At 50.0% G+C, this 27349-nt stretch overlaps 2 protein-coding genes across 2 annotated transcripts; one reads left to right on the plus strand and one right to left on the minus strand.

Annotated features, from left to right (window-relative positions):
• The first annotated feature begins 651 nt into the window (after nt 1-651).
• Nucleotides 652-17991, plus strand: PTCD1 (pentatricopeptide repeat domain 1). Its single transcript, XM_077758707.1, has 9 exons — nt 652-677; nt 2448-2934; nt 5674-5814; nt 8288-8506; nt 10274-10375; nt 12332-13039; nt 14101-14217; nt 14889-15071; nt 16887-17991. The coding sequence occupies exons 2-9, from the start codon at nt 2470-2472 to the stop codon at nt 17067-17069; spliced, it is 2118 nt and encodes a 705-aa protein (XP_077614833.1). The 5' UTR covers nt 652-677; nt 2448-2469; the 3' UTR covers nt 17070-17991.
• BUD31 (BUD31 spliceosome associated protein) lies at nt 17498-27216 on the minus strand. The gene is made up of 6 exons (XM_077758709.1): nt 26965-27216; nt 25788-25921; nt 25247-25367; nt 19648-19770; nt 19259-19425; nt 17498-17743 (listed from the first exon to the last, which is right to left on the minus strand). Exons 3-6 carry the CDS (start codon nt 25338-25340, stop codon nt 17693-17695), a joined length of 435 nt encoding a protein of 144 aa, XP_077614835.1. The 5' UTR covers nt 25341-25367; nt 25788-25921; nt 26965-27216; the 3' UTR covers nt 17498-17692.
• Nucleotides 27217-27349: the final 133 nt, after the last annotated feature.

The following is a 27349-nucleotide window of genomic DNA, read 5'->3' on the forward strand; positions in this document are numbered from 1 at the left end:
GGACTGGGGGTGACGCGGGGCTGGAAGTCTGGGATGAGTTCACTGGGCCGGACCTTAAGAGTGAGAGCCCATTTGACCTTGCCTGGAGCCCGGTATCTGGGCCGGGACAGGACTGAGAGGCACCGAGTGTCACCCGAGCCGGGGACCTCTAGGGAGGCGACCGAGGCTCTAAAGGCCTGTGTGGAGGGGTCGGGGTGGCCAGAGGGCCCCTGGGAGCGTCTGCCGAGGGGCAGGTCCCCCAGAGACGACGGCCAGCGGCAGCGCGTCTCTGAATCAGGGGTTATTAGCTGGGGCAGGTTAATGAACTTGGGTCGGAAGAAAATGACACCTTTAATTTTCTCTGTGTGAAATGAGCATTTCATGACGGACGGAGTAGGGTTGGCAGTGCCCTAAACTGATTTAGTGTTCCTAAAGTGATTTACAGTGGGGATGAATGTAAACGATGGTTAGAGGTAGAGTATCTGCGACTACTTAAAAGCTATCCTTTACACCGATCACTGCTTTGATAGGATGACAGGATCTTGCTGTTTAGTGCGTTGCAAAAACAGCATATAAACTAGTATAGCCTGGATTTGTAAACTAGTGTAGCAGGAGTTTGTTTTCAAAACGTTTTGATACCTATTTTGATATCATTGGGTGTTTTTTTCTTGCAGTGCTATGTGTTTCATTTAATGCAGGTAAGCACTTTATTGAATATGGCTACTTGAAAATTTAAAATTACATATGTGCTCATGTCATATTTCTGTTAGAGTTGCAGGCCTCACCCAGCGAGGGTGGTGGTCAAGAGAGGCTGCCCAATATCTTACTCAGACCTGGGTTGCAAGTCAGCTCAGTTCCACAGCTGGTCAGTCTTACCTTCATATTCCGCTGTACTGCTACGGGACCCCCAGCCAGTCACTCCCCATTCTGAGCCTCAGTTACTGATCTGTTCGATCTGCCATCACTTTTGAGGTCTTACCAACTGTGACCTTCTAATATGACCAGATCCTAAAATATTCTCAGGCTGGCTTTTCTGGTATTATTATTATTATCATTAAAGAGTTTCAAGTGTGCAGACCAGAATGTCTAGCCTCGCGCTGTCCAATAGAAATACAATGCAAGCACATACGTGATTTAAAATTTTCAAGTAGTTGCGTTATCATAAAGTTAAAAAAATTATGAAACTCATGTTAAATTTTCTTTAGCCTAGTATGTCCAAAATTATCATGTCAAAAGATTATTGTTTTATTTTACCTTCTCCTTTTGTACACGGTCTTTAAAATCTGGCGTGTAATTTTTACTTAAAGCATGTCTTCATTCACACTAGACACGTTTTAAGTGTTCAGTAGCCATGTTGTGGCCAGTGGCCACTATATTGGACAGCATACCTCTAGTCCATTTATCCACGAATTTTGCAGGAAAGACATGTTTGAGTTAACTTCCCTGTGTAGAGGCCTAGGATGCTAACAAGTTTTTCCTAATAATACATTATAATAGCTACAGTTTTTTTTTTAATGTTTTATTTATTTCTAGGAGAGAGAGAGACAGCGTGAGCAGGGGAGGGTCAGAGAGAGGGAGTCACAGACTGAAACAGGCTCCAGGCTCTGAGCTGGCAGTCAGCACAGAGCCCGACGCGGGGCTCGAACCCACGAACCATGAGATCATGACCTAAGCGAAAGTCGGACGCTTAACCGACTAAGCCACCCAGGCGCCCCTATAATAGCTACAATTTTTTAAATATTAAATGTGCTAACAACATCTCATTTAATTTCTACCCTTGTGGTGAGGTCAGTAGGATTATTCTCATCTTTTAAAAAAAATTTTTTTAATGTTTATTTATTTATGAGAGAGAGCGAGAGAGAGAGTACATGAGTGGGGGAGGGCAGAGAGAAGGAGACAGAGAATCGGAAGCAGGCTCCAGGCTCTGAGCTATCAACACAAAGCCTGACGTGGATCTCAAACTCAATACGGGGCTTGAACTCGTGAACTGCGAGATCATGACTTGAGCTGAAGTTGGATCCTTCACCAGCTGAGCCACCTAAGTGCCCTGAATTATCCTCATCTTGCAGCTGAAGATCTCTAGCCACAGGGAGGTCAAGTAATGGGCCTAGTCCCACATGACTCAACCTCAGCTCTAACTTCAGTGCCAGATTTCTCAGATCATGGCTTGATAATATCAATAGTGTAAATCTGTCAAGTGCTTACTGCGGCAGCACTGTGCTGCACGCCATGTATCTGAGGCCTTATCTGGTCATTGCTACAGTGCTGTAGTTAACCCCAGTTTACAGGGGAGGAGACTGAGACCAGAGCATTGAGTGCCCTCGGACTCTTGGTGGTTTGGCAAAACTGAAATCTGAACCTGGGCTTTCTAATCTTAGGGCTCCTGCTAGTAATCACTTCTCTGTCTTCTTTCTGCCTTTTGTGACTACAAAACCAATTAGACTTCATTCTTTTTTTGTCCTTGCGAGGCCCTGGAGGGGAACGCCAGAGATGGACCTTATGAGATTTGCCCGGCTCTTCTCCGGCCCCCGCCCTGTGGGACTCTGTGCCCTTCAGCACCTTGACCTTCTCAGAGCCAAGAGGGCAGGAGGCAGGGAGGGGCCTAAGTGGCTGAGGGCTGTGGGGCTGACTCAAGCCTGTAGCAGCTCCCCCTCTCAGCTGCCCCTTGGCCAGGGGAACCAGAAGAACAGGAGCAGCGTCAGGTCTGATGTGAGCCAGCTTGGCCCCATGGCCATTCAGGAGGAAGAGGAAGAGAGCTTTGGGACCCTCTCCAACAAATACTCCTCGAGGAGAATGTTCCGAAAATCGACAGCACAGTTGTATAACCTACGGCTCAGAGATCAGAGTGTTGAAGAAGATGAGGAGAGGGACCTGGAGCCAAAGCCATGGCGGGGCCGGAAAAACACTCCTTACTGGTACTTCTTTCGGTGCAAACACCTGATCAAAGAAGGCAAGGTGAGGGAACATTTGGATTCTGCCGCTCCTGGGTCTACTTCCTCAGTAGTTCAGTATTCTTGAGGGGCCACCTTACCTTCCCCATCTCTAAATATTTGGATGCTCAGGGCTCTTCTCTGTCCTCAGTCACCCTGGGTGCTGTACCACGTGACCCTCCACCCCCTGGCTGTCAGGGTCCCCCTCTTGTTGCAGTTCTCATGTTCATACGCCCAGCCTTCCCAGTCTGCATATACAGCTACCTCACCATCTCCCTTGCACTTACCCACATTCACCTAGAGGTTTCGTTCCCAGCCTTGTTTTCCCTGCACTGTCTTTCACCTCACTAAATGGCAATCCCATGCAGGCCAGATGCCTTAGGCCCTCCCTAACCCTTCTCTTTTTCTTACTAGCTCAAGCTTCAAGATGTTGCCAGTCCTAACACTTCTCTCAGGGCTACCCCTAGCCTTATCCTCACCTCCTCAGCTATCACAACCCTTGTCACTGGGCTTCCTGCCACTCGTGCCATCTCTTTCTCCCATGTCTGCTTGCAGCAGAGCTACCCTGTTAAAGCAGAAAGCATATGTTATTTTTCTTTCCAGGACTCTCAATCTGTTCAAGGACACTGATGTTCATTTTTTTAAGTATAGATAAAGATGCTGCATTTATGTTTTAAAAATCTCTTAGAGGTCTGAGTTGAAGATTTTGGGAGTGAAATGATGGAATGTCTGGGATTTGCTTTATTTTTTATTTTTTTATAGTTTATTTATTTTTGAGACAGAGAGACAGAGCATGAGTGGGGGAGGGGCAGAGAGAAAGGGAGACAGAATCTGAAACAGGCTCCAGGCTCTGAGCTGCCAGCACAGAACCCGATGTGGGGCTCGAACCCACGAACTGTGAGATCATGACCTGAGCCAAAGTCGGAAGCTTAACCGACTGAGCCACCCAGGCACCCTCCAAACTGATTTTTTTAAAGCAAATTCCAGGAGTGCCTGGGTGGCATAGTTGGTTAAGCATCCGACTTTGGTTCAGGTCATGATCTCACGGTTCGTGTGTTCAAGCCCCGCGTTGGGCTCTGTGCTGATAGCTAGCTCAGAGCCTGGAGCCTGTCTTCGGATTCTGTAACTCCCTCTCTCTCTGACCCTCCCCTGCTCATGCTGTCTCTATCTCTTTCTCAAAAATAAATAAAACATTTAAAAAAATGTTTTTTAAAAAATTCAGTTTGGAAAGGAGAGTAACGGGATGGGTGAAACAAGATTGGCCAAATGTTAATCATCATTGTTCTACCATTCTCTACTTTTGTGTGTGTTTGAACTGTTGTTTTTTCTTTTTTAGTGTTTATTTATTTATCCCGAGAGAGAGAGAAAGAGAGAGCGCAAAGGAGGGGCAGAGAGAGAAAGGGAGAGAGAGAATCCCAAGCAGGTTCTGCTCTGTCGGCACAGAGCCCCACATGGGGTTCGATCTCACGAACCATGAGATCACAACCTGAGCCAAAATCAAGAGTCGGATGCTTAGCCGACTGAACCACCTAGGTGCCCGTGTTTGAACTTGTCCCATAATGAAAAGTTGAGAAACAGAGAAGTCAGAGCTCTCACAGTAGCTTATGAAGCCTGCAAGATCTGCCTTCCAGCCCCCTTACCTTTCCACTCATCTCTTCCTTCCTCACTGTCCTATAGCCATCCTGGCCTTGGCTCTGCTTCTCCAACTCCCTGAGACTCCTGCCTCAGGGCCTTTACACTGACTGTTCTAAGATAGCCATGTGGTTCCTTCTCTCACCTTCTTCAGATCGCTGTTCTGTCACCTTCTGGTTGAGGCCCTGCTTGTCTATCATATCTAAAACTGAATCTCCCATACCCTTCTTTTGGCATTTCTTGGTTTACTTTTGTTTTAAAACCTATCGTCATTTGACATAGTGCGTATTTTTCTTAGTTATCTCATTTGGTGTCTGTCTTTCCACACTAGATGTGTTCCATGAGGGACCTTCCTCTTGTTCATAGCTGTATCCCCAGCAAATAGACCTTGCCTGGTTCATAGTAGGGTTTAGTAATTACTGGCTGAACCAATGGACGAAGAAAATAATTAAGTTGTAAGGGAGTGAATTGACGATTTAAAGGGGATGGTATAGGAGTAGGGATAGGATAGAGTCGACTGTGGGCCGAGGGGATTTGCAGCCAGAGGAAGCTTGTCATTCAGGGCTGCTGTCTTGCGCCGTCCCAGGAGGCTGTTGCTCTGAATGGCCCCCTGTGACTGTGCAGCACAGTGGCCCTGAGCGTGCTTGCCAAACTGGCCAGAAACTGGCCAGAACCCGGTCTCCCATCCGGTTTAGACTGGGGGGTAGGGGGGAAGGCACTGGCCCTGCAGATTGGGTCACCAAGGAAGCAAGGGCAGGTCAGATCCCGGGATCTGCAGAATTAACATTTTCTGAGGACTTACTGAGGATGAGGCCCTGGGTCCACTCTAGGCCCACAGAGAGGCAAAGACACGGCCCCACCTTCAAGGAGTTTAACGTCTGCCTGGAGGGAAGGCAGCCATGGCAAGGGGGCCAAGAGCTTTTGTAGGTGGTGGGAGTTTAGGGGGCTTTTCTTCCTGGCCACCACGAAGCTCCCTTGTTGCAGAGCACAGGGACCAAGAGGCTGGTGGCAATGGCCCAGGGTGGGTGAGTGGCTCCCAGGCATGCCTGGGAGGGTCCCTCAGTCTCAGTCTCCTTCCCTTTGCTGAGGGTCTCTGGGGCTGATCTGAGCCCTCTCCCATGTTCTTCACCAGCTGGCTGAAGCCCTGGACCTGTTTGAGAGGCAGATGCTAAAGGAGGAGCGACTCCAGCCCCTCGAGTGCAACTACACGGTGCTGATCGGGGGCTGCGGGCGAGCCGGATACCTGAAGAAGGCCTTCAGGCTCTACAATGATGTGAGTGGGGGGTTGGGGCACAGGGCCAGAGAGGCAAGGCTCCAAAGGAGCACATGATTTAGAGTCAAAAGAGCTGGGTGCACATCATGAAATGTCACCTGCTGATGCATCACCCTGAGCAGACCATTTAACTTCCCAGCCTCCGTTTCATCATCTGTAAATTGGAGGTGGTCTTGGATGATTACATGAATTTGGAAGTCCTCCGACCACAGCAGGCCTCACCCAACCCAACCTCTTCCTTTTCGGCTGCTACCCACCCCCAGTTTGTTTCTCCTCCTTGCTCCCCACACTGTATGCACATACGCACCTTTCTTCCAAAAAAGGTGCTTTTATTCCTCTTGGAAGATGATTTTACTGTATGTTGACCCACTTCTTGTGTTGTATGTATCACTCACAGAACCAGGAAGCTATTTCTTTGTGAGTCAGGAAAGAGCTTTGCCGAAGAGGATAGTAGACTCTAGTATAAGTGACCCCATCCTCTCTTGGAGCCAGAAGCTGGAAGCATCCTTTCTCCCAGCAGGACTTCTTGAGAGCCCTAGGCTGGTCATTTGGGATGGTCCTACTGTAGGCCTGGTCATCCCTGGCTGGAAGCAAGGGTGAAGAGTTGTGGTTACAAATGATAAAGTAACGTGTCCTCTAAAAACCTAATTAAATATCATGGTGTGGAAAGACAAGAGGCTTCCCTGATCAGCTAGCCAGCAAAGGCATTCAGGTGTAAGTTGGGGGTCAGGTGGGGCCAGGGGGTGTTTATTGTGGTTCTTGGTGAACAGTCCAGTGACAGGCACTTACTTACACTTGGAGGATCCTCAAGGGACTTAGCACATGTCACCTCGGAGAAGTCAGTTCACTCTTTTTAACCTTACATTATCAATTTGCTGCTTTTTTTTTTTCAATAAACTTTTTATTTTGGAATAATTTTAGATTTATAAAAAGGCTGCAAAGACATTAAAGGGTATTCCTAAATACCTCTCACCCAGCTAATCCCTGTATTAACATCTTACATAGTGACAGTGCATTTGTCAAAACTAAGAAACCACTACTGGCACAATACTGTTTAACCAAACTCCAGACTTTATTTGGATCTCAACTACTTTTTCCACTGACACCCTCTTTATATTCCTGTATCCAATCTGGGTTCTCATACTGGCTTCTCCATTTTGTGATTTTTTTTTTAGTTTCCTTTTTTTTTTTTTTTGTGACATTGACAGATTTAGGGAGTGCTGGTCAAGGATTTTATAGAATGTCTCTCAGTTTGTATTGTCTTGTGATGAGGCTGCGGTTATGGGCTTGGGGAAAGAATATCACAGAGATGTAGTGCTTTTTTCATGTCACGGGACCTATCACAAATGACGTATTTTCTTGGTCACTTGGTGGAAATAGTGTTTGCCAGGTCTCCCCACCTGCACTAGTTTTCCTTTTCCATTTTTCTGTGGGTGTCCTTCACAGCCCTTATTACTGTCATTGGTTACTTATTTGTCTGTTAAGATTCTTCCTGTTTAGAGGATAAGCTCAATGAAGACAAGCTGTGCCTGTCCTGGTAACCATTGGTGGCCAGTACCTGGCTTGTAGTAAGTCTCCATACACATCTGTCATCTATCTGAGTCCACACACAGAGCACATGTCATCCATCCTCAAAGTCAAGATCACCATCCTCGTTTTTCAGAGGAGGAAATGGAGGCCCAGGAAGATGAAGTGCTATGTCCAGGGTTACCCTGCTTGAGAGCACTGGAGCTGGGATTTGAGCCCCAAACAGCTTGACTCTAAGAAGAAGGCTCTTTACACTGCTCTGCAAGCAGCTTGTCACCTGCCCTCAGTCAGATGGCCCTTGTCTCAGAAATAGCATTCGGCTTTACCAGGAGCTTCTCAAACTTGAGCTTGGTCAGTCACCTGGAGGGCTTGATAAGTGAAGTGTCAGCCTCAGCCCCGGGTGTGCAACCCTGCAGGGTGGGGGCTCCTGAGATGTGCTGCTAGTCTGGGGGTCACTCTCCTACCTGGCCCTTGCAGCAGCCTTTCAAGGTGATGGAATCACCTCTGTTTTTCCAACAAAGGACTAGCTTGCCCGTGACCACTCAGTTAGGAAACGCTGGAGCAGGGGTTTGATCGTCCCCTCCTGCCTTTCCCCAGACCAGATCCACCCCGTGAATCTTAACAGTTGGGGTGACCTAGGCGGCCAGCAGGTGGGAGCATCCAGAGGATCCTGCTAAAAGCATCACAGTGGGCCGACGGCCACGGGGAAGGTGACTTTGGTGCATCTGGACGGCAGGGTCAGCTTTCAGAGTCCCTCTGGCCGAGTCAGGGTTTTGGAGATAATAGGCCCTGGCATGTTGCTCAGCCCCACATTAGTACAGGCCCTGCTAGGGGGCCTGCTTAATGGAGGAGCAGAGTCCTCTCTAGCTTTCTCTCAGGGCAGCTTGTCACCTATGTGTCCAGCTGACCCCAGAGCCACCTCTTAAGTTTCTTCCCATCAATGCAGATGAAAAAGCGGGACCTGGAACCCTCAGATGCCACATATACGGCCTTGTTCAACGTCTGTGCTGAGTCCCCCTGGAAGGACTCTGCTCTGCAGAGTGCCCTGAAGCTCCGGCAGCAGCTCCAGGCCAGAAACTTCCAGCTCAACTTGAAAACATACCATGCACTGCTGAAGATGGCCGCCATGTGTGCAGACCTCAGGATGTGCCTGGATGTGTTCAAGGTGAAGGTGCCCCTTTCCTTCTCCCCCATTTGGGGCCAGTCCCACGTGGCAGGTGTGAGGCTGTGGCTGTCTGTGTCCCTCATGGAGGGGTCAGGCGTGGCTTCATGACTCCGAGGCCTTGTGGGACAGATAAAGAGGCCCCACCCCTGTGTGGGCGGGCTGTGTGCCACCTTGTGCTGTGTCTCCCTGTGTGGACTTGGTGGTGCCGCAGAGGAAGGAGAGCGGGGCTTCATAGCGCCAAGGGTGAGTCAGCGCCCAGTAAGGCAGGCCTCCTGCCTAGAGAGAGCAGTGGGAAGAAAAATCCTAGTTTCTGGGAGGTGCAGAGTCTGTCATGTCAGTGTGCTGGGTTTGAGGGAAGCGGGTAGTGGGCACATGGGAGTGCTGAGCAGGGGCCCGAATGCCTCAGGGCCTTGGCCTGCAGCCTCTTTATTCCCCAGCTGTCGGGTTTTTATTCCCAGTTCCAGAGAAGGAGATAGTGAGGGGGTTAAAGTGGGGAGGACCGCGAGCAGGGTGGTGGTTCTGCACTCTCAGGTTGTGAAGGGAGACAAACCTGAGTTAGCACCCAGAGAAAGGTTTATGAGAAGCAGGGAAGGCTCTAGGTGGCTGCCACCAAACCTCAGGAGAACCTGGGCACGCCCTTGGCAGTCTTGTCTTCCCACAGGCCTGGCCTGCTCTCTGCTTTTACGTTCTGTCTCACTCATTCCATGGCTGACCAACGCTTTTCCTCACTACGCTAGTGAGGTCCCGCCTGTGCATCGCAGGCCAGGACCTGATGGACTGTCCAGGTACCACATGGCAGAGCAGCCTTTGACCAGCCTCTGGATTGGCTGCCTTGAGCCGGTCATGGGGTCTCAAGCCTGGAGACCTCCCTCTGAGTGACAAATCCCTCTAAAGGGTGCTGTGTGAGAGTCTGGTAGCTGAAGCTTCCAGAAGAGGGCGGTGTGGCTGATAGGCCTCTGACCTGTCCAGAGATGGCATTGGTATTTAATGCAGGTCACTCTGGCTGGTTGGGGAGAGGGTCCAGTTCAGAGAGAGCAGTGATTGTCCAAGAAGAGAGAGCATGAACTAGAAGCTCACTGAGATGGAAGACTTGGTGACAGAGGGGGAGATGGGAGAACGGCAGCAGACGGGGAGGGTGGGAACACCCATGCTCACAAGAGGGACAGAGGAAGACAGGCTTGAGGACGAGACTCTGACATGCTGAGCGGCGGAAGAACATTTCAAGGAGGCTGGCCAACCCCGACAGGCCCGGCAGAGGCCAGTGGTAACCAGCGCCACGAGCACGTGCCGTGTGCAGGCCCCACACCTTTTGGTGGGGTTGTTCCAAAGGTCCTGAAAGGCACGTCCTGCCTGTGACCTCACTCTACAGGTGAGGAAGCTGAGGGCAGGGAGCTTAATGCTTTGCCCACAATCACAGCAGGCCCGTGCCAAAGCTGGGACTTAAAGCCAGTTCTTTGCAATTCCAGTGCTTCAAGCACAGGGGCTAAAAGGGGCTGCTGGGATGGTCTTTGCAGAGGGGCCACATAAAAGTGATCGCATCCGCTAGGAAGAGCAGCCTGGAAGGAGAGGAGGACAGAGTGCAGGCGACAGCTGGACGACTCTGCTCAGAAGTTTGTTCTGAGCCACCTTAGAGCCAGGTTCAGGTCCCACCTCTTCAGGATGCAAAGCCCAGGGTGCCGTAGGAGCGTCTGCCCTGAGTCAGCCCCGTTGGGCCTGGGACAGGGCTCTGCCACAGCTTCTCAGTGTGACCTCCATTCCCTCCCCCAGGAGATCGTCCAGAAAGGGCATGCAGTCACCGAGAGGACCTTCAGCTTCTTGCTCATGGGCTGCTTCCAGGACAAGAAGACGGGTTTTCGATATGCCCTGCAGGTGTGTCTCTCCTGGCTCTGTCTTCCTTCCTTCCCACTGTGCACCTGTGTCACGTGTAGATGATGATGTATGCATTTGAGCAGCTGTGATGGCCCTGTGCTGGGTGTTTTTATATTTCTAATATTTTGGCCTTTGCAAAGCACATGGCTCCCCACTGTTTTATAGATGGCAGGGAGAGGAGGCTCCCAGATGCGGTGTGGCTGACCCCCACGTGAGGGCATAGCCAGCCCTCTCCCACTGTGCTGAGTGGCCTTCTGTGCAGCTAGCTTAGATTGGCTATGCTCATGGTCTCTGAATGCCCAGAGCACACTTACCCACAGTGCTTGTTTAGCCAACCTCCCTCAGGCCCTCACTCAGTATCTCTGCAGGTGAGACGCAGGGGTCTGCATTTAATCCTGAGAGATTCTCATGGACATCAAAGTTGAGACACACTGCTCTGATTCCACCTCAGGTCCCCCAAGAGAGCCCCCCCGCCCCCAATCAAGTGGGGTGGTGGTTTTAGGAATGGTACCACAGCTGCTTTCTTAGCTTCCCACAGGTAGGGAGGACCCAGAGCTTACCTAGAGCCCTCTAAGGTGGGGCCTAGAGACCGGCAGCATTAGCCTCACCTGGGAACTTGTCAGAAGAGCAGGGTCTCAGCCCCACCTGGGCCTACTGTGTCTAGATCAGCGTTTCAAGAAGATTCCCAGCTGGTTGATCCACATAGAATGTGAGCCCCAGTGACCTGGGACAGCCCTGGACCCAATGCTTGTCTTCTCTCTGCAGACTCCCTGGGAGCAGTAGCTTTATGTGAAAATCAGCCAAGATCTTGTTCCTCCCTTCCTTGTTCTAGATCTGTTCTAGTTAGAAATAGTTTATAATGCTAATAGCTGGTTTGTGTTTTGCACCAATTATTAAACTGCTCAAGCTAGGCACCAATAGCCCCATTTTACAGACAAAGAAACTGAGGCCCATAGAAGTTAAATAACTTGCTTAAGTTACTTAAACAGACCTGGGATTTGAACCGACGTCCGTCTGCCTCATGGAGCCCAAATCCTTGCTGAACTTCAGTTCTGTCAGCGTTCCCCATAGGGGTACCTGCTGAGATCCTTGTTCTCCTTAAAACCCTGTCTGATGGGCAGCAGACCTCTTGCAAGCTGCACCCACCTGGGCCTGACCAGCCCCTACCTTGTTTGCACTCTTATCCCTGACAAGGATAGGAAGTTGGATGTGAGCTCTCATCCTACTGAAGGTGGCCTCCTTTTGAGCCCACAGACAAAGGCAGTGAGACCAGTGAGCCTTGTGTGGCATCTCATGGCATCTTAGAAACGGCGTGGTCTTGGTGTCAGAGTGATCCAGACATGATCAGGGCAGTCCTTTGTGGAGAACACACCGAGTGTGCGAGGCACTGTGCTGTGGGATAAAAATGATCTCAAGATCTCAAGAAGAAACAGGGCTGCCAGCTTGTGAGGCGCTCTTCCTGCCTGAGTCCCCTCCGCTGTGCCTGCTTTCCAGGAAGTGTGAGAAGGCTGCACAGGGCAGGGCACACAGTGAGCACCCAGGAACTACAGCTTAGCTGTTGCAGTTCTTAAGTCATTCTAGACTCTTCCAGGAGCTAGCTCTCTGATTGTCCCTCCTCAGGACGGGGACAGAGGAGTACAGAGAATGCAGGCAGAGACCCAGGGCAAAGTCTGTTCTTGGTACAGGGGCCTTGGGAGAGGGCAGAGAGCTGAAATTGTGAGAATAGTTTTGGGGTGAGCTAGAGGGAGGACAGGGGTAGCGCCCCTGTGAAGTCTTCCAGAGAGTCCTCAGATCCTGAGGATTCTCAGTTGTCTAGAACCTGGCGTTGGCAGAGATACTCTCCAGCTCCTTCCTGTGCCCTTTGCATTTGCCAAATAGTTGTTGACTCCCTGTGCCAGCTCTGCCGAAGGCTCTTCTGAGAAGGAGCACGGAGCCAAGCTTGTCTTTCCCCGGTAGGTGTGGAGGCAGATGCTGAGTCTGGGGCTTCAGCCGAGCCAGCATGGCTACAACCTGCTCCTGGGGGTAGCTCGAGACTGCGGCCTGGGGGACCCGGAGGTGGCCTCGGCACTGCTCCTGAGGCCCAGGGAGGAGACAGTCCCGCTCCAGCCCCTGGCAGGTGGGTTTCGGGCAAGGAGGAGAGCCCGGGCCCGGGTGGGCGATGGCATGTCAGTCAGACTGGATGTGGAGGCCTTGGAGAGGCAGCTGTTTCTGGAACCTTCTCAGGTGCTTGAGGGCCCTCCAGAGCCTCAGGAAGCCAGAGGCCCCAGCAAGGCCCAGCCCGAGGTAGAAACCAAGACAGAGCCCGACGGCATGATGGCCCTCACTTCTTTGGCCCCAGAGCCTTCTCCCCGGGGGCTGGAGACCAACCTCCTGACCTTGGGAGCAGTCTCCCCAGCTGTGGTCTCTTTTGGGACCGTGACCACCCCAGCTGACAGACTGGCCTTGATGGGGGGCCTGGAGGGCTTCCTCGGCAAGATGGCAGAGCATGGGCTCCGGCCCAACATCAAAACCCTCACGCTGCTTGCTGAGGTGGTGGAGCCCGGGAGTCCCGCGGAGTCTTCACTGCTGACCGTCCTGGACGTGCACCAGGTGGAGGCAGACGTGACGTTCTTCAATACGCTGATGAGGAAGAAGAGCAAGCTTGGAGATCTGGAGGGGGCGAAGGTGAGGGGCATAGAGGCAGGCACCAGGTTCAAGGCTGGGGTCCCTCCTTCCCCTTCCCTCCCCTGACCTTCTGACTGCAGGACCTGGCTCGCCTGCAAGGGGTGTCATCTGTTTCTGCAGTAGGTGGGCAGACTGCCTGGTGCCTCTGTTTGGGGCCTGGGCCTGGGCTTGGGCAAACTGACAATCAAATGGTGAACCAGCCAGCCACTCTCCTCGTCCCCGTTGAGGAGCTCACAGGTGGGTGGAGGCAGACATCAAACATCCTCACGCTACTGAGGGGCACATGGGACATGTGGCCTAAGAGGCTGGTAGCTCCCTAGGGTCCCCACACTTCAGCCACATGCCCTGACACACACACACACGCGCACACACTGAGTCAGTCCTCTGTGTTACATGCCATTATACGAGCTTCCCATCCACTCCTCTCTTCACTGGTTGCACCGCAAGGCTGTGCTCGTACAAGGCTTCCCCCATTTCACAGATGGGGACACGGCAGCCATCATGGAGTTTTGTCCATGTGTCTGTGTCATGTCTCTTTTGTCATCACTGAGCAGGGCTCCTGTGAGCATCAAAGGTGAAAGAGACACAACCTCTGCCTTCAGGCCCACAGTGCAGAGCACACCTTCCTCTAGACAAGCTAAACATGACAGCCCCTCCCTGAGCTAGGCAGGCTGCAAGGGCATCTTCTTACTCAGCCCCTGGCCCGGAGAGCCTCAGCTGTTATTTTCCAAATTGTCTCCCCCCTTAGACATTAAAGGCTGATGGCCAGAATGGATGACCGACAGTGGAGCAGAGACACAGGAAGGTGCAGGGATTCATGTTCCCATTCGTGTTTGGGGAGAAGGCAGGGTGTCCTTGCAGAGCAGCTGAACTCGGGAGCTGAGGGCTTGCGAGCTGAGTGGAGACCAGCATCCAGTGTGGCTACAGAGGGGGTTGCGAGGCCCCTGAACACTGCTGTGTCCCTGAGGCCTGCGGCACCCAACCACGGGCTTCAACCCGGGAAGCCTCTCGCTGGACCTGGTGGTTGACAGCTTACGGTAGTGCCACATCTGTTCCCACAGGCGCTGCTGCCACTCTTGGCACAGAGGGGGATACTCCCCAACCTGAAGACGTTCTGTAACCTGGCCATCGGGTGCCACAGGCCGAGGGACGGCCTGCAGCTGCTTGCAGACATGAAGGTGAGTGGGTCCAGGCCTGGGCAGGACTCACGGTGCTGGGAATTCAGTCTGGGCGGGTACTTGGGAAGAAAGCTGGGCCCTCCTGAACCCCGAAGTCTGCACGAAGACAGCATAAATTGTGTCTGGGGGGCGGGGAGTGGGGCTCTAGCTTCAAGCGTAGAATGGTCATCGGCCCAATGTGAGAGAAAGCGGACCCTGGTAGGTGCTGCAGGAGCTGGCATTGAAAGCAGGGGGTGTGATAGTCGTGAAGGTGGTTGCAGTGGGAGAGATTGAGGGAGGTTGCGGGGAGACTGGCCCTGGCTCTGGAGGGATGGAAGGTATGACCAGAGCAGGGGTTGCGGTAAACCCATAGCCAAGAGCTGAGGAGGTGGTCTCCTGCATGTATTTCACTGCCTGAGTCCACTGATCTCTGAGCAAGTTCTTCAGGACTAAGAGAGAGGGTAGGGTCCCCAGCTTGGTGGGCTGGGCCTGCCATGCAAGGCACACACTTTCTTCTTGGAGCAGGGAGGATGGCCCATCGTTGCTGCAGGGTTCTGCCCTTCTTGGCCTGGTTGCTGGTCTGCAGAGCAGGCCTGAACGGCAGGGTAAGCCCCCAGCCTGATACGCACAGTGGGCTGCTTTGTCCCAACAGTGGCCATCTCCTTGCTGATTATATGTCTGTGATGTTCCAGAAATCCCAGATGACCCCCAACACCCACATCTATAGCACCCTCATCAACGCCGCCCTCAAGAGGCTGGACTACACCTATCTCATTGACATCCTGAAGGACATGAGGCGGAACAGAGTCCCAGTGAATGAGGTGGTCATCCGCCAGCTGGAGTTTGCAGCCCAGTACCCCCCCAGCTTTGATCGGGTGTGTGCCAAGTTCCCGCTCGCCTGTCCTCCCTGGGGCCGGCCTTTCAGTGGTGGGATTCCATTGCTTTAAACTGTCAGTGGCTTCCCTTAGAAATCCCAAATTCTTTTTTAAAAATTATTATTTTAAAATGTTTTATTTATTTCTGAGAGAGACAGCGTGAGCAGGGGAGGGTCAGAGAGAGAGGGAGACACAGAATCTGAAACAGGCTCCAGGCTCTGAGCTGTCAGCACAGAGCCCGACGCGGGGCTCGAACCCACGAACTGTGAGATCATGACCTGAGCCAAAGTCGGATGCTTAACTGGCTGAGCCACCCAGGTGCCCCACTCCCCAATTTTTCAAACCACAGCCCGTGAGTCCCTGTCCCTGTGGCACATTTAATCTCAGACCGCTCTTCCCTGTATTCACGGTCAGTCCCACTGGCCTCTTTTCCTGCCTCAGGGTTTTTGTATTCCCTCTGCCTTGAATAGGCTTTTTCCCACAACTGGTTCCTCATCCTGTGGGTCTCAGCTTGAATGACTTTCTCAGGGCTGCCCCTCCCCATCATGCACAGTACTGTTCCTTTTTGCTATGCTTTACAACCTGGAATTACACGTACACATGTGACTTTCACCTTTGTAAAACTATAAGCCCCTAGAGCTGGAGACTGCCTAGCTCCGCGGGCTGCCCAGTGCCTGCTGCCTAACAGTCTGTTTGTCAAGTGACTCAGACGGCAGCAGGGCTGTGAGAGGATCTGCTTTGTACTGGCCACTTCTCTCCCTATTGTTTTGAAGGCGGGGGTGGGGGGTTAAATTTTAGGTCTACAGAGCCAGACCCTGTGTTGATTCCAGAGCAGCTGTGGCCTGGAGGAGCACAATCCCAGAGGGTAGGGACTTGGCAAGGACACACCAAGGATGGGGTCAGGGACAGCTGTGCAGGTCCAATGCTGGAATGTCATTTTGAAGGCCCAGTAATTCATGAGACGGCAGTAGAGAGAGTGCCCAGCAGAGGGCATAGCAGAGCCTCTTTGAACTGTTGGTTGTCTTCTCATTGGTTCTTCAGAGTTCTTTATTCTGGATACCAATCTTTTGTTGGTTCCACATTGCAGTATCTTCTGGTTTGTGGATCTCTTTACTCTGTGGTGTAGGGCCTCGGGGTCTTTTCAGGTTCAGTCAGGTCACCAGGCTACCAGAGCCTCAAAGCTTTTTGGATTCAAATCACATTCGTATACCCTTAAGACCCTTACGACGATGATGTATTTCCATTTGAGGTTGTCATCTTTTTGTTTTATGTACTTTCAGGATGTATGAGGTACACAGAGTTTAGAATAGTTGAATCTTTTAAATCAGACTGTTGTCATGTGGTAACAGTCTTCAACTTGGACATTTTTTGTCTATTTTTTTCTATGTATTCCTCTACCAGCTTTCCTTTAGGATCTGCCAGGTTCACGCCATTTGCTCTTTTGCTTCCTGCCTCTCCAGAGACCACTGCAGCAGCACCGAGAATGGAGGAAGGCATTCACGCTGTGGAGGCAGAGTTAGCGGCACCCAGGGATTCTAGCTTGGGGGGCTGGGGTGACATCCCTGGTGTAGCAAGGCGGCTTGTATTTCGAAGGACCATTAGCAGAGGGAGTCTGGTCTACTCCACTGAAGCTTTGTTTCTCTATAGTAAGCTGCTAAGGTACTGAACAGCTCTTTTGCCCTCTCCCTTTAACCACCTAGGAGCAAGAATAGCTTCCCTGAGGTCTGAGCCAGCTGCCATGGTTTGGGATTGATTAGCTACAGTAGCAGGCAGTGACTAAGGGCTCCTCTGAACCCCATGCTTTTCCGTTTATAGTACAAAGAGAAAAATACCTACTTGGAGAAGATTGATGGCTTCCGAGCTTATTATAAGCAATGGCTGAAAGTGATGCCAGCAGAGGAAACCCCCCACCCATGGCAGCAGTTCCGGACCAAGCCGAAGGGGGACCAAGACGCCATCGCTGAGGCTGACATGCATGGAGGCCTTGAAGGCAGGTGAAGGGAGGCTCCGGGGACCTCTGGCAGAGCTGAACAGAGTGTATGGTGTTTACAGGGCTCTGTGGAAGCCCTGGGATACTTTCCGTAGCCATCTCGCAAATGTGTTCCTGTGGCCTCCAGCGTGAGGACCCAGAGGAAGAGCTGCAGCATTCTGCAGGCATTGGTCTGGGGACACACTAGGCCCAGGGCCTGACAAGACCATGGCAGGTCCAAGAGCAGCTTGGCACGCCATCTCAGGTCATCCTGGCCTGGGAGGTTATCATCCCCATCACTGATGGGGAAAGTGAACTGGTTCAGAGTCACACAGCACCTATGAGATGGAGTGAGGACTGAGTACCCAAGGGTGACAGGTCCCGAGGGCCTGGTGCTCACCCACTGGTGAGCCATCTACAGATGGCTGGCTCTCTGGGAGAACAAATGCAGGGCCCAAAAGGTTTAAAAGTTTTATTTCTACAAATCATAGCTAATAAACACCAAAGCCTTAATGTGTAGAGACCATGCTCCCACTCGGGCCTGGAGCACCGCTCTGTGGGAAGAGCTGCTCCCAGGAGAGGACATGATGTGACAGGCAGAAACCTGTGAAGTCCAAGGTTCAGGGTGAAGAGAGGTTAGGGCCCGAGGGCCTCAGCCAGAGCAGCCTCGGCAGCCGCAGTGCGTGCACTCGATGATCCGGCCCTGCAACAGAGGAAAGCTGAGACACCACTTCCACCACATGGCACCTCTCCCTGCACGCACAGCAGTCCTCCCGCCAAAAAGGGTGGTGGGACATTCAGTCTATGGGACACTCCTCAGAAGGGCCTCCGTGACAGACAGAAGCAGCTGCTGTGGACGCTGAAGCTACACTTCTGTGCACTTAATTTATGCAAATTCTATGTGACACACTTGTGCCCCCCCCAAAAAAGGTAAAAAAAGCTGTGAACAATTCTTGTTATTCTGTGAAATGAGTATGATATGCAATGAGCTGGACGTTGGTCTGTGGACTACTCAGGGGGCTCAGTGCCAGGGGGCCCCAGGCTGGGGAACTAGTGGCGGCACCGAGGAAGAGGATATATGCCTGAGTCTGTATGGCAGCAGAAGAGTCCTGTCCCCTGGGCCAGGCAGGTGGGCCCCAATGTCTGGCTGGGGGCCTGCCCAACAAACAGAATGCCCTAGAGCAATGATTTGTGTTGATTTTCCTTTTTCCTCTTATTTGGAGGAGCAAGACCCTTACCTAAGCAAATAAGATCAGGAGGTAAAACCCAACTGAAGTTAAAGCAAGCTCTCTCCTGGCCACAGGACTGGGGCAACACCCCTGACCCACTGCCACCAAAGAATGCTGGGGCTCTGAGGGGAGGCTTCTGCCACTTCACCACCTCTCCCTGCCCTTACCAGAAAATCCACACCTGGATTCTTCCTTCGGGGAGGCAGCCCTCATTCAATGCCCACTGCTCTTTGACCTTCCAAGTGATTCAGAGAGATAGAGCTACCTGCTGAGCCCTTGGCGCGGAGTCAAAGCTCTATAAACTGCAACTATTCTGCAGCATAGAGGGACCCTGTGATGAGGCACCTGTGTGACAGGTGGCCAGCTGGGAGGTGGGCAATCCAGGATGGCCACCAGGCTGGGCCCACAATGAGCAGCTGAGGGTGCTGCACTCAAAGGCCACTAAAGCTAACGTCACAGTAACTGTCTGCTTCCTTCTCTAGCTCCAGTTCAGAGAGGGTGACGCTGTGGGCTCAGCTACTGCATACCCAGCATCAATCCGGAGCTCCCCAGTCTAGTTTGAGAACAAAGTTCTGACAGAAGAAATACAGCATAATTCTGAAGAAAAGGGGGCCTGGATAAAAGGGTACCTTAAGTGTGAGCACCAGAAGGGGAAGATAGGGATGTCTGCTTCCTGGCCCGTGCTTCCCTGACTCAGCCTCCCCACCCCCAGGTCATATATGAGGAAGGACTTAGGTAACTTGCCCAAGGGTGGAGTTGAGACTGATTCCCAGGCCTAACATGCCATTGCTGCCAAACTGCTGGGTGTGGGTTCCCAGAGAGGGATTTCCTCCCTGGTGAATGGCCAGCAGTCCATCCAGCAATAGGACTACATTCCAGCCCAACAAAACAGTGTAAACTCCCCTGGCACCATCCAGGGCAGACTTCTGAACTGGAAAGGGAACCTCAAACTTGATCATCAGATGTTACAGGGCGGAGACCTTACTTACCACTTCCAGCTTGCTTTTGGGGACCCGGCAAATGCAGTTCGTCCCAAAATTGGTGTCCCGTGTCTGAATGCACCGCAGGCAGCATAAATTCTCATACCCCTGCTTTTTCCATTTTGCGATCAGGTTTTTATCTGCGTAGCCTTCTTTAATACAATATTCATATAGTTCTGCCCAGAAGATGGGGAAAGGGCATCAGACCACAGTATAACAAAGCTGCCCCAACCCATCACCACTCTTCCTTAAAAAGACTATTTAGCTAACATTGGCTCTCCGCACGCCTTTTTTAGTGATAAGAAAAATGACATTTGCTGAGGCTAGAAGAATAAGAACCATTAAACAAATCTGAGAGCTACTCAAGTTGTCCAGGCCAAGAGAATTTAGCCAATTACCTCTGCTTATGGCTTTCCGCTTATAAAAGAGATCAAAAATATAGCGGGTTTTCTGGTGGTGGATCCTGAAGATGGGCCACAGAGATTCCACTTTCCTTTTTCCCTCATGAGGTTCTGTTTCAGCTGGGGAGAAAAAGGGGTGTGTTTGTTTTGTTGTGGCAGGCAGCGTTCAATCACAGGACACTTTTGTTTTTTAAATAACTAAGGATAAAGGGATAAAGAATAAATCTTACTCATACCCTCTAGGTTTGCTATCATCAAAAAGACAACAGGTGTTGAGGATGTGGAAAAACTGGATCATAGGCTGCTAGTGGAAATGTAACATGGTGTAGCCTAGCCTCTCTAGGAAGTCTGGCACTTCCTCTGGGAGTTAAACAGTTACCATGTGCCCTAGCAGTTCCCTGCTAGGTATATACCCAAGAGAACTGAAAACACACATGCACATGAAACTCCTCTATGAATGTTCAAGCAGCATTATTCATAATAGCCAAAAAGTAGAAACAACCCAGCCTCCATCAGCTGATGAACAAATACACAAAATGTAACCCACCTACAGGACAGACTATCAGAATATCATTCAGCCATAAAAAACAAATCCAGTATGGACTTGCTACAACATGGATAAAACCTGAAAACAAGTGAAAAAAACTCATACCCAAAGCCCACCTACTGGATGACTGTCTGGAGAGATAGAAAATAGGTTAGTGGTTGCCTCAGACTGGGAGAGTTGGGAGAGATGGGGGGAGGGGGGCACTACTAAAAGGTGCAGGGTTTCTTTTGGAGGTAATGGTTGCTTGACTCTGAATATACCGAACACCCCTTAACTGAATACTTCAAAAGGGCAAATTTTACAGAATATAACTTGTCTCAATAGAGCTGTTATTCTTAAAAAGATAAAAAATGAGCTATGTGATTTAAACATGATTGAAGTGGCAATTCTTTCTCTTAGCAGTTGCAAGTTGATCTTTCCCATGTCGACTCAGTTTTTAGAGAATGGAGAAAGGGGAGGAGTGGTCAAGAAAAATGTACCTCCATGTCTCCAACTTTGGAGAAATTCTATGACTTAGATTGTAGAATTCAGCTCTGTGAACAGGATTCTGTGATCCAAGCAAAAGGCAGGTGTTGAGGCCTGAGTAGTGTGCACCGTGTGCCTGCTACAGCCGAGGCCCTGATCTAGCGCTGGAGACACGGCAGTGGGGCAGACAGAGCAGGTCTGGAGCCCCGTTCTGAGGAGGGAAGCAGGTCAGCACCTGGTGGTAAGTGGTAGAGGCCAGAAAGAAGAGAACACAGAAGGGGATGGCAAGTGGGGAAAGGGGGGGGGGGGGNAGGCACAAGAGGGACATCTGATCGGAGACCTTAAGAAACAAGGGGTGGGCTGGAGACTGGGTGAAACTGGTGAAGGGGATCATAGGTACAAGCTTCCAGTTAGAAGACAGGTCCTGGGGATGTAAGGCACAGCGTGGGGACTATAATTTATAATACTGTACGGTATGCTTGTAAGGATTGGATGTTCTTGAGTTAATCTTTTCATATACACAAATCAAGTACATCTAAAACACAAATGTTTTATATCAATTAGGTCTCATTTTAAAAGGGGGGAGGGGGTGGGGCACCTGGGTGGTTGAGTTGCTTAAGGGGCCAGCTTTTGATTTTAGCTCAGGTTTTGATCTCATGGTTCATGGGTTCAAGCCCCATGTCAGGCTCTGCGCTCATAGTGTGGAGCCTGCTTTGGATCCTCTGTCTCCCTCTCTCTGCTCCTCCCCTGGTCATGCTTGCTCACTTACTCTCTCAAAAACAAATGTCAATAAAATTTTTTTAAATAAAGGGGGAGGGGCAAACATACTCATAAGGCAGAGCAAACAGAAATGCAAAGGCCCTGAGGCAGGACTACTTAGGGATTCAGGAACAGCAGTTGGGGGGCAGCAGGTAAGGGAGAGAGAAGGGATGGAGCTAAGGAGGGGGTTACAGCAAGACAGTGTTTGACCTGGAAGGCCACAGAAGGACTTTTTTTTTAAACATTGATTTATTTTTGAGAGACCAAGAGAGACAGAGTGTAAGCCGGGGAGGGGCAGAGAGAGAAGGGGAGACACAGAATCTGAAGCAGGTTTCAGGCTCCGAACTGTCAGCACATGGCCTGACGTAGGGCTGGAACCCATGAACTGCGAGATCATGATCTGAGCTGAAGTAGGAAGCTTAACCAGCTGAGCTACCCAGGTGCCCCAGGGCTCTGAGTTTGCTCTGATGGGGAGGTGAGCCACTGGAGGGTCCTGGGCAGACTGTGATCTGACAACTTAAAACCCTCACCCTGGCTGCTCTGTGAAGAAGACTGTAGGGAGAGAAGTAGGACGCTACCATAGTAATCCAGGTGAGGTTATCTTGGGCAACATGGTGGGATTTAAAAGAAATCAAGCTTTAGACTCATGGATTTTCTAACGTTGCACTATGGAGAATTTAAAATATACACAAAACAGCATATTGGACTCCCAGGTACCTATCACACAGATTCAAACATTCCTAACATTCAGCTACTTTTATTTTATCTGGTTCTCCCCACTTCTGGAGGTGAGAAACTGGAGTATTTTAAAGTGATCTCAAACCATCAAGTGTCACATTCATAAATACATATGTATCTCTAACATGTTAAACACTTCTCCTTATTAGTCTCCACACTTAGTTCAGTTTTCACTCATTGCCTCAAAAACACCTACTGACAATGCATGTGTCCAAATTAAGGTCGAAACAACATGCAGATGTACTTTGTTGATCTGTCTCAAGTCTTCAATATCTGTAACAACCTTCCCTCTCCATCCTATCCCCCTTCTTAGGAATACAGAGGTCTTGGATGCTGGGATAGGAAAAAAGAATGAAAGGAGTCCAGGATGGTTCTGTGGTTTGTGGCCTCAGAGCGGAAGCAGCTCTGGGATGGGTGAATGGTTCAGTTCTGGACATGGTTAAGTTTGAGATGTCCAAAGGGGGCCACTCCATAGGCAGCTGGTATAGAGTCTAGTTTTGAGCCACAGCTGGAGAAGACGTGGTCATCCAGGTAGAGTGTGGAAAGCCATGTATCTGGATAAGCCACTGAGGGAAGGGCACGCGCTCCCCAGGCTGCAGCTGAAAGCAGAGCCTCCCTCCCTGTGCTTGGGTCATTTTTCAGTCTTCTCATCACGGCAGCACTCCCGTTTTTAATGTCCTATTTGGATCTGTTTTCCCAAAACCATGTGCGCATTCCTGGATGTTGACACAAAGTAGAATGCAGTTTCTGGTGGCTGATGTGGAGTCCTGCCTCTAGGACGGTATGAGGGCAGGAAGAAAGGCCAGGGGTAGGGGCATCATGGCACAAACTAGATTTAGCTTTTTGCCACTTTGCTAATGCCAAAAACTTCAAAAGCAACTGCCTGTTAGCTTCAAAACCTCGACAACAATTCTTTTGAAATGTTATTTAAAAATCAAGCTACATGTTCATTATGCAAGTGTTTATGCTTGATTTTCAACTGGTTTGAAGTCCTTATAAAAGAAGTCATTTACAAGTTCTGGTTTTAGTCCACAAAAATAGTGCCTTTATTTCTGAGTTACCCACATTAGTCCCCTGCCACACATAGTTTCCCCCATATCTGCCCCTCACTTGCTATAATCAGGCTCTCTGGGGACTTACAGGGCACAGCGGCTGTACAATAACTTGAGTATGACCTAATAGACACATAAAGAGCTAGGCAGGTGTGTCAACTAGCAAACACTGGGGACAAACTACAAGAAAAATCAGTAACTTTCCTCCTGCTTCAATAAGTGTGAGTTGTCCTAGAAGTGGCCTTCAGATCAGGACAGGCCTGGTAATGCAACTGGCTTTGGACTCCTCTGTGCCAAAAGCCACCAAAGGGTCCTCTATGTCTAGGAGTGTGGCAGCAGATCCCACAGGCAAAAGTTGTGCTGGAGGCTACGAATGAGAAAGCGGCAGCCCCATCCAGCCTGAAGGCAGTTTGTGTTTGGCTCCTTTCACAAATACATATGGGTTTGTTGCTGTTATTGCTTTTTAATTTTAGAAAGCGTGAACAGGGAAGAGGGGCAAAGGGAGAGGGAAAATTTTAAGCAGGCTCCATACAGTGCGGAGCCTGACATGGGGCTCAATCCCATGACTCTGGGATCATAACCTGGGCCGAAATCAAGAGTTGGATTCTTGTTTTTTTAGGTTTGAATTTTAAATTAGAAGAGTTCACGTAAGGGCACCTGGGTGGCTCAGTCCATCAAGCGTCTGGTCTGACTCTTGGTCTCAGCTCAGGTCATGATGTCATGATTTGTGAGATCGAGCCCTGCATCAGCTCTGCACTGTCATACAGAGCTTACTTGGGATTCTCTCTTTCTGCCCCACCCCCACCCCCCGCTCATTCTCTTTCAAAGTAAACTTGGAAAAAAAAAAAAAAGAGAGAGAGAACAGTTTACATAAAACAGCTGGATTTCTGGCTTCTCTTGGGGAAAAAATTTTTTTTCAGAAAATTTGGCAAAACTGAGCCTGGATCCCACATGGTAAAATGGGCTTTGGGTGAACAGTGGCTCCCAGCTGCCCATCCAGTCTGCCACCTCCTCAGTTTCCTATTGTTCCCAAAACTCAAGGCTGGTGCCACCCACCATCCACTGTTTTCTTCATAATGGAAGGAAGAACAACATGAAACAGGTCTTAAACCTGTGAGTTTATCACAAATGCAAAAGCAAAGATGTGCTGAAGGCCTCTATGATTAAATAAAAATGGAAGAGAGAATATTTCTTTTGAAGATAATTTTCAAGTACTCACAAAATATTTTATTATAGCACTCCCCAAATTCCTTTATTTTTAATAGAGATCAGTTTGGTGAAGAAATCTCTCAGCCAAAAATGACCTTGATTACTGGAAGTTCTAGGTATTTAACAGAGATTACCTGATACAATCAGTTTTGGGAAAAAGAGGCAAAGTGACTTAACAATGATTTGAGAATTATTGCTGGAGGTATGACCTCATAATAACAAGGGTTAGGTAGTTACCAAAAAGCTTTAAAGAAAGGGCTGCTTTAAAAAGCAATTCAGTAAGTGATTACACTGTGATCACGTAAGGCTCATGGCTTCAGATAAATTTTCTAAAATCACACTACATGATTCAAAGTTCGGGATCATCAACATTTTTGGGGAATGTACATTTAAAAAAACTAGCGTATAATGCAAAAACAAAGCGATGATGAAAACGGTCAGAGACCTAACATTTTTATTAAAAAAAATAATAAACTTGTGTCAGAAAATGTGAAAATGAAAAAGGACAGGATTTTCCAAGTAAACATATTTTGTAAAATTCTAAATATGTACCCAATCAAAATAGTAACTAATTATAGGTCCACTATTCGATCTTTATTCTCTAAAGCTTTCATATCTAATTGGCCCCAAAATGTCTTTGAGGACCTTTTCATCAGTGCCATCCTACTTTCCAGGACTTAGAACATTCTTGAGTTAATAAACAAACAAAACAGATCAGTGTCAGGAGGCCAGAGTGGCGCTGCCTGTCTCTTCCCACTCTTACTTGCATTTAAGCCTGTGACCCTTAGACACCCAGTTTCACCCCGTCAGAAACTCTCCTACTCACCTTCTCTCATCTTTTGGTCTAATTCATCCAGTGTTGGCTCGATCAACTCCCAACCATCTGGGGGAGCTTTCCGGCTTCTTTTGACTTTAGGCATGTTTCCCACAAGATAATTTGCAAAGATCTAGGGGGGAAAATTAAACGGAGTGGTTTCTGAACCTGAGATCCCCAAAGGCCTTCACTAGCCACCATTCTGGTGTACGTTCACTTCCGTTTCCTCATCTCCACAACACTGATAACATAATCTACCTACAGAGCCATTGTGAAGATTTAATTGTAGTTATATGCACATGCCTACATTAAATGTGTTTAATAGACTTTTTGCTGTTATCATTAACATCACCTATGAGCCTGGCCCTGTATTGGATACTGGAAACATAGAACAAAGAGTAAGACACAATTTCTGTCATTGAGAAGGTGACATTCTAGCAAGGAGATGGAAAGTGAGAAGACAATTACAACATGTTGTGGGAAGAATTATGGTGGGGAGAGAGGAGAGAATAAGCGTTTAAAAAGGAAAAAAGATGGTGTAAAGCCAAAGTACCTCAGGGTTTGCTTCCCAAGAGTGTAACAGAAAGATCTCTGGTGTCTTCAGTTATAAACTTAGGTTCTTGTCCAGCTCTACCAATTCTGTGACTTTGGGGGAAGACACATTCCCTTTCTGGTCTTCAGTCTTATCTGTAAAATGAGGGCACTGAATTAGCTTGATTGCCAAAGAAATTTTTTTGTTTTGTTTTTAAAGAGAGAGAGCACACAAGCAGGGCAGAGAGGGAGAAAGAGAGAATCTTAAACAGGCTCCATGCTCAGTATGGAGCCCAGCACAGGCTCCATCCTCTGACCCTGGGATCATGACCTGAGCCATACACTCAACTAGCTGAGCCATCCAGGCACCCCCAAAGAGTCTTTAAAGCCCAATAAAGTATTACATAAAGGCAAGTTATATAAAGCCCATACAACTGGCCAGTCCACATCTAAATAATGGCATTTTTCAAACGACACAGCATTTCTAGGTGGCAAAGAGAATTTAGGTTAATTACTTCCTACTGTGAAGCACAGCAGACTCCTGTCCCAGAAACTCAATCAGTCCGTGTCTTCTGTCGGGTGCCTGACTGTTTACAATGTTCACACCCCCNTTGCACGTCTCTCCCCTGCTCTGACGCTAGAGATGGTCAGAATCTAGACCCTGCCAGAGCGCGCACCGGCTAGGAGAACAAAGACACAGGACACCAATTTGCTATGACCCAGGGAAATTCGAGAGCCCTGGCCTATCTGGAGGTCAGAAAAACCCAAGGTAGATAACAGGTAGAAGGCAACGGGATCAAGGGGTGTCGGGCGGTATAAGAGGTGGTAGCACTCGGAAAAAGGGAGTGGAAAGGCATTCGGAGCTAGGGAGGGAAAACATTACAGTCGGGACTGTAGGAAAGGCTCATAGAGAGGACCGGGCTTACAAGAACAAACATCATTTAGACAGAAAACGTTTTCGGGAGAGGAAACAGTGGGAGGAGGGGGAGCCTAGAAATAAGAGAACCCCCAAATCTCCCATTCCCTGGGCAGAACGAACCAGGCGCCGCCTCTTCTCAGGAACCCACTATGACCTCCCGCTCCAGAGGCCCGCACCCGTCCCAGACCAGCCGCTCACACCGCCTTTGGGTCAGTGCAGACCTCCGATTCCTGGCCCTAACCGTTACCAAGGTACTAGTGAACACAGGAGAAGCGCTCACCTAAATCACCGTCGCCGTCAGCCGCCACTTTACCTACAGCTTCCGCTTCCCAGGCGATCTCTCCAGGACGAGGTCCTCGCGGAGCCCCTCCCCAGCTTGCGCAGAGATTGCGTCATTTTAGGTGTCTGCAACTCTGCCTGTATAAATTCCAGCCCGCTGTTGCCTTTTGCCCTCACTTCCCGGGGAAAGACCGGCAGGCTCAAACGTCTCCCCGGGGGCGGAGGGACTGGGGGCGCTTGCCTGGGCAGCGCGCTGGCGAGCCTGGACTCAGGCGGCGCGCGGGACAGTCTTCGTGCGCCGGCCTCCTTGAGGTCCCCGGTCCTCGAGGCGGCGGTGGCGGCGGCGGCGCGCTGAGGAAGACTGGGCCGGGCGGAAGAAGTCGAGC

Source organism: Crocuta crocuta, unplaced genomic scaffold (assembly GCF_008692635.1).
Source record: "Crocuta crocuta isolate KB4526 unplaced genomic scaffold, BGI_CrCroc_1.0 scaffold273, whole genome shotgun sequence".
Classification (NCBI taxonomy): Eukaryota; Metazoa; Chordata; class Mammalia; order Carnivora; family Hyaenidae; genus Crocuta; species Crocuta crocuta.

What these genes read in the sequence shown, in the direction of transcription:
- PTCD1 (XM_077758707.1), top strand. Translation starts at nt 2,470, where the DNA reads ATGGACCTTATGAGATTTGCCCGGCTCTTCTCCGGCCCCCGCCCTGTG. An exon ending in GTTTTCGATATGCCCTGCAG is followed by an intron (nt 10,376 to 12,331) that starts GTGTGTCTCTCC and finishes TTTCCCCGGTAG; the next exon opens with GTGTGGAGGCAGATGCTGAG. An exon ending in ACCCCCCCAGCTTTGATCGG is followed by an intron (nt 15,072 to 16,886) that starts GTGTGTGCCAAG and finishes TTCCGTTTATAG; the next exon opens with TACAAAGAGAAAAATACCTA.
- BUD31 (XM_077758709.1), bottom strand. Translation starts at nt 25,340, where the DNA reads ATGCCTAAAGTCAAAAGAAGCCGGAAAGCTCCCCCAGATGGTTGGGAG. An exon ending in AGACCAAAAGATGAGAGAAG is followed by an intron (nt 19,771 to 25,246) that starts GTGAGTAGGAGA and finishes TTTTCTCCCCAG; the next exon opens with CTGAAACAGAACCTCATGAG. An exon ending in CCAAAAGCAAGCTGGAAGTG is followed by an intron (nt 17,744 to 19,258) that starts GTAAGTAAGGTC and finishes CCTCTGTTGCAG; the next exon opens with GGCCGGATCATCGAGTGCAC.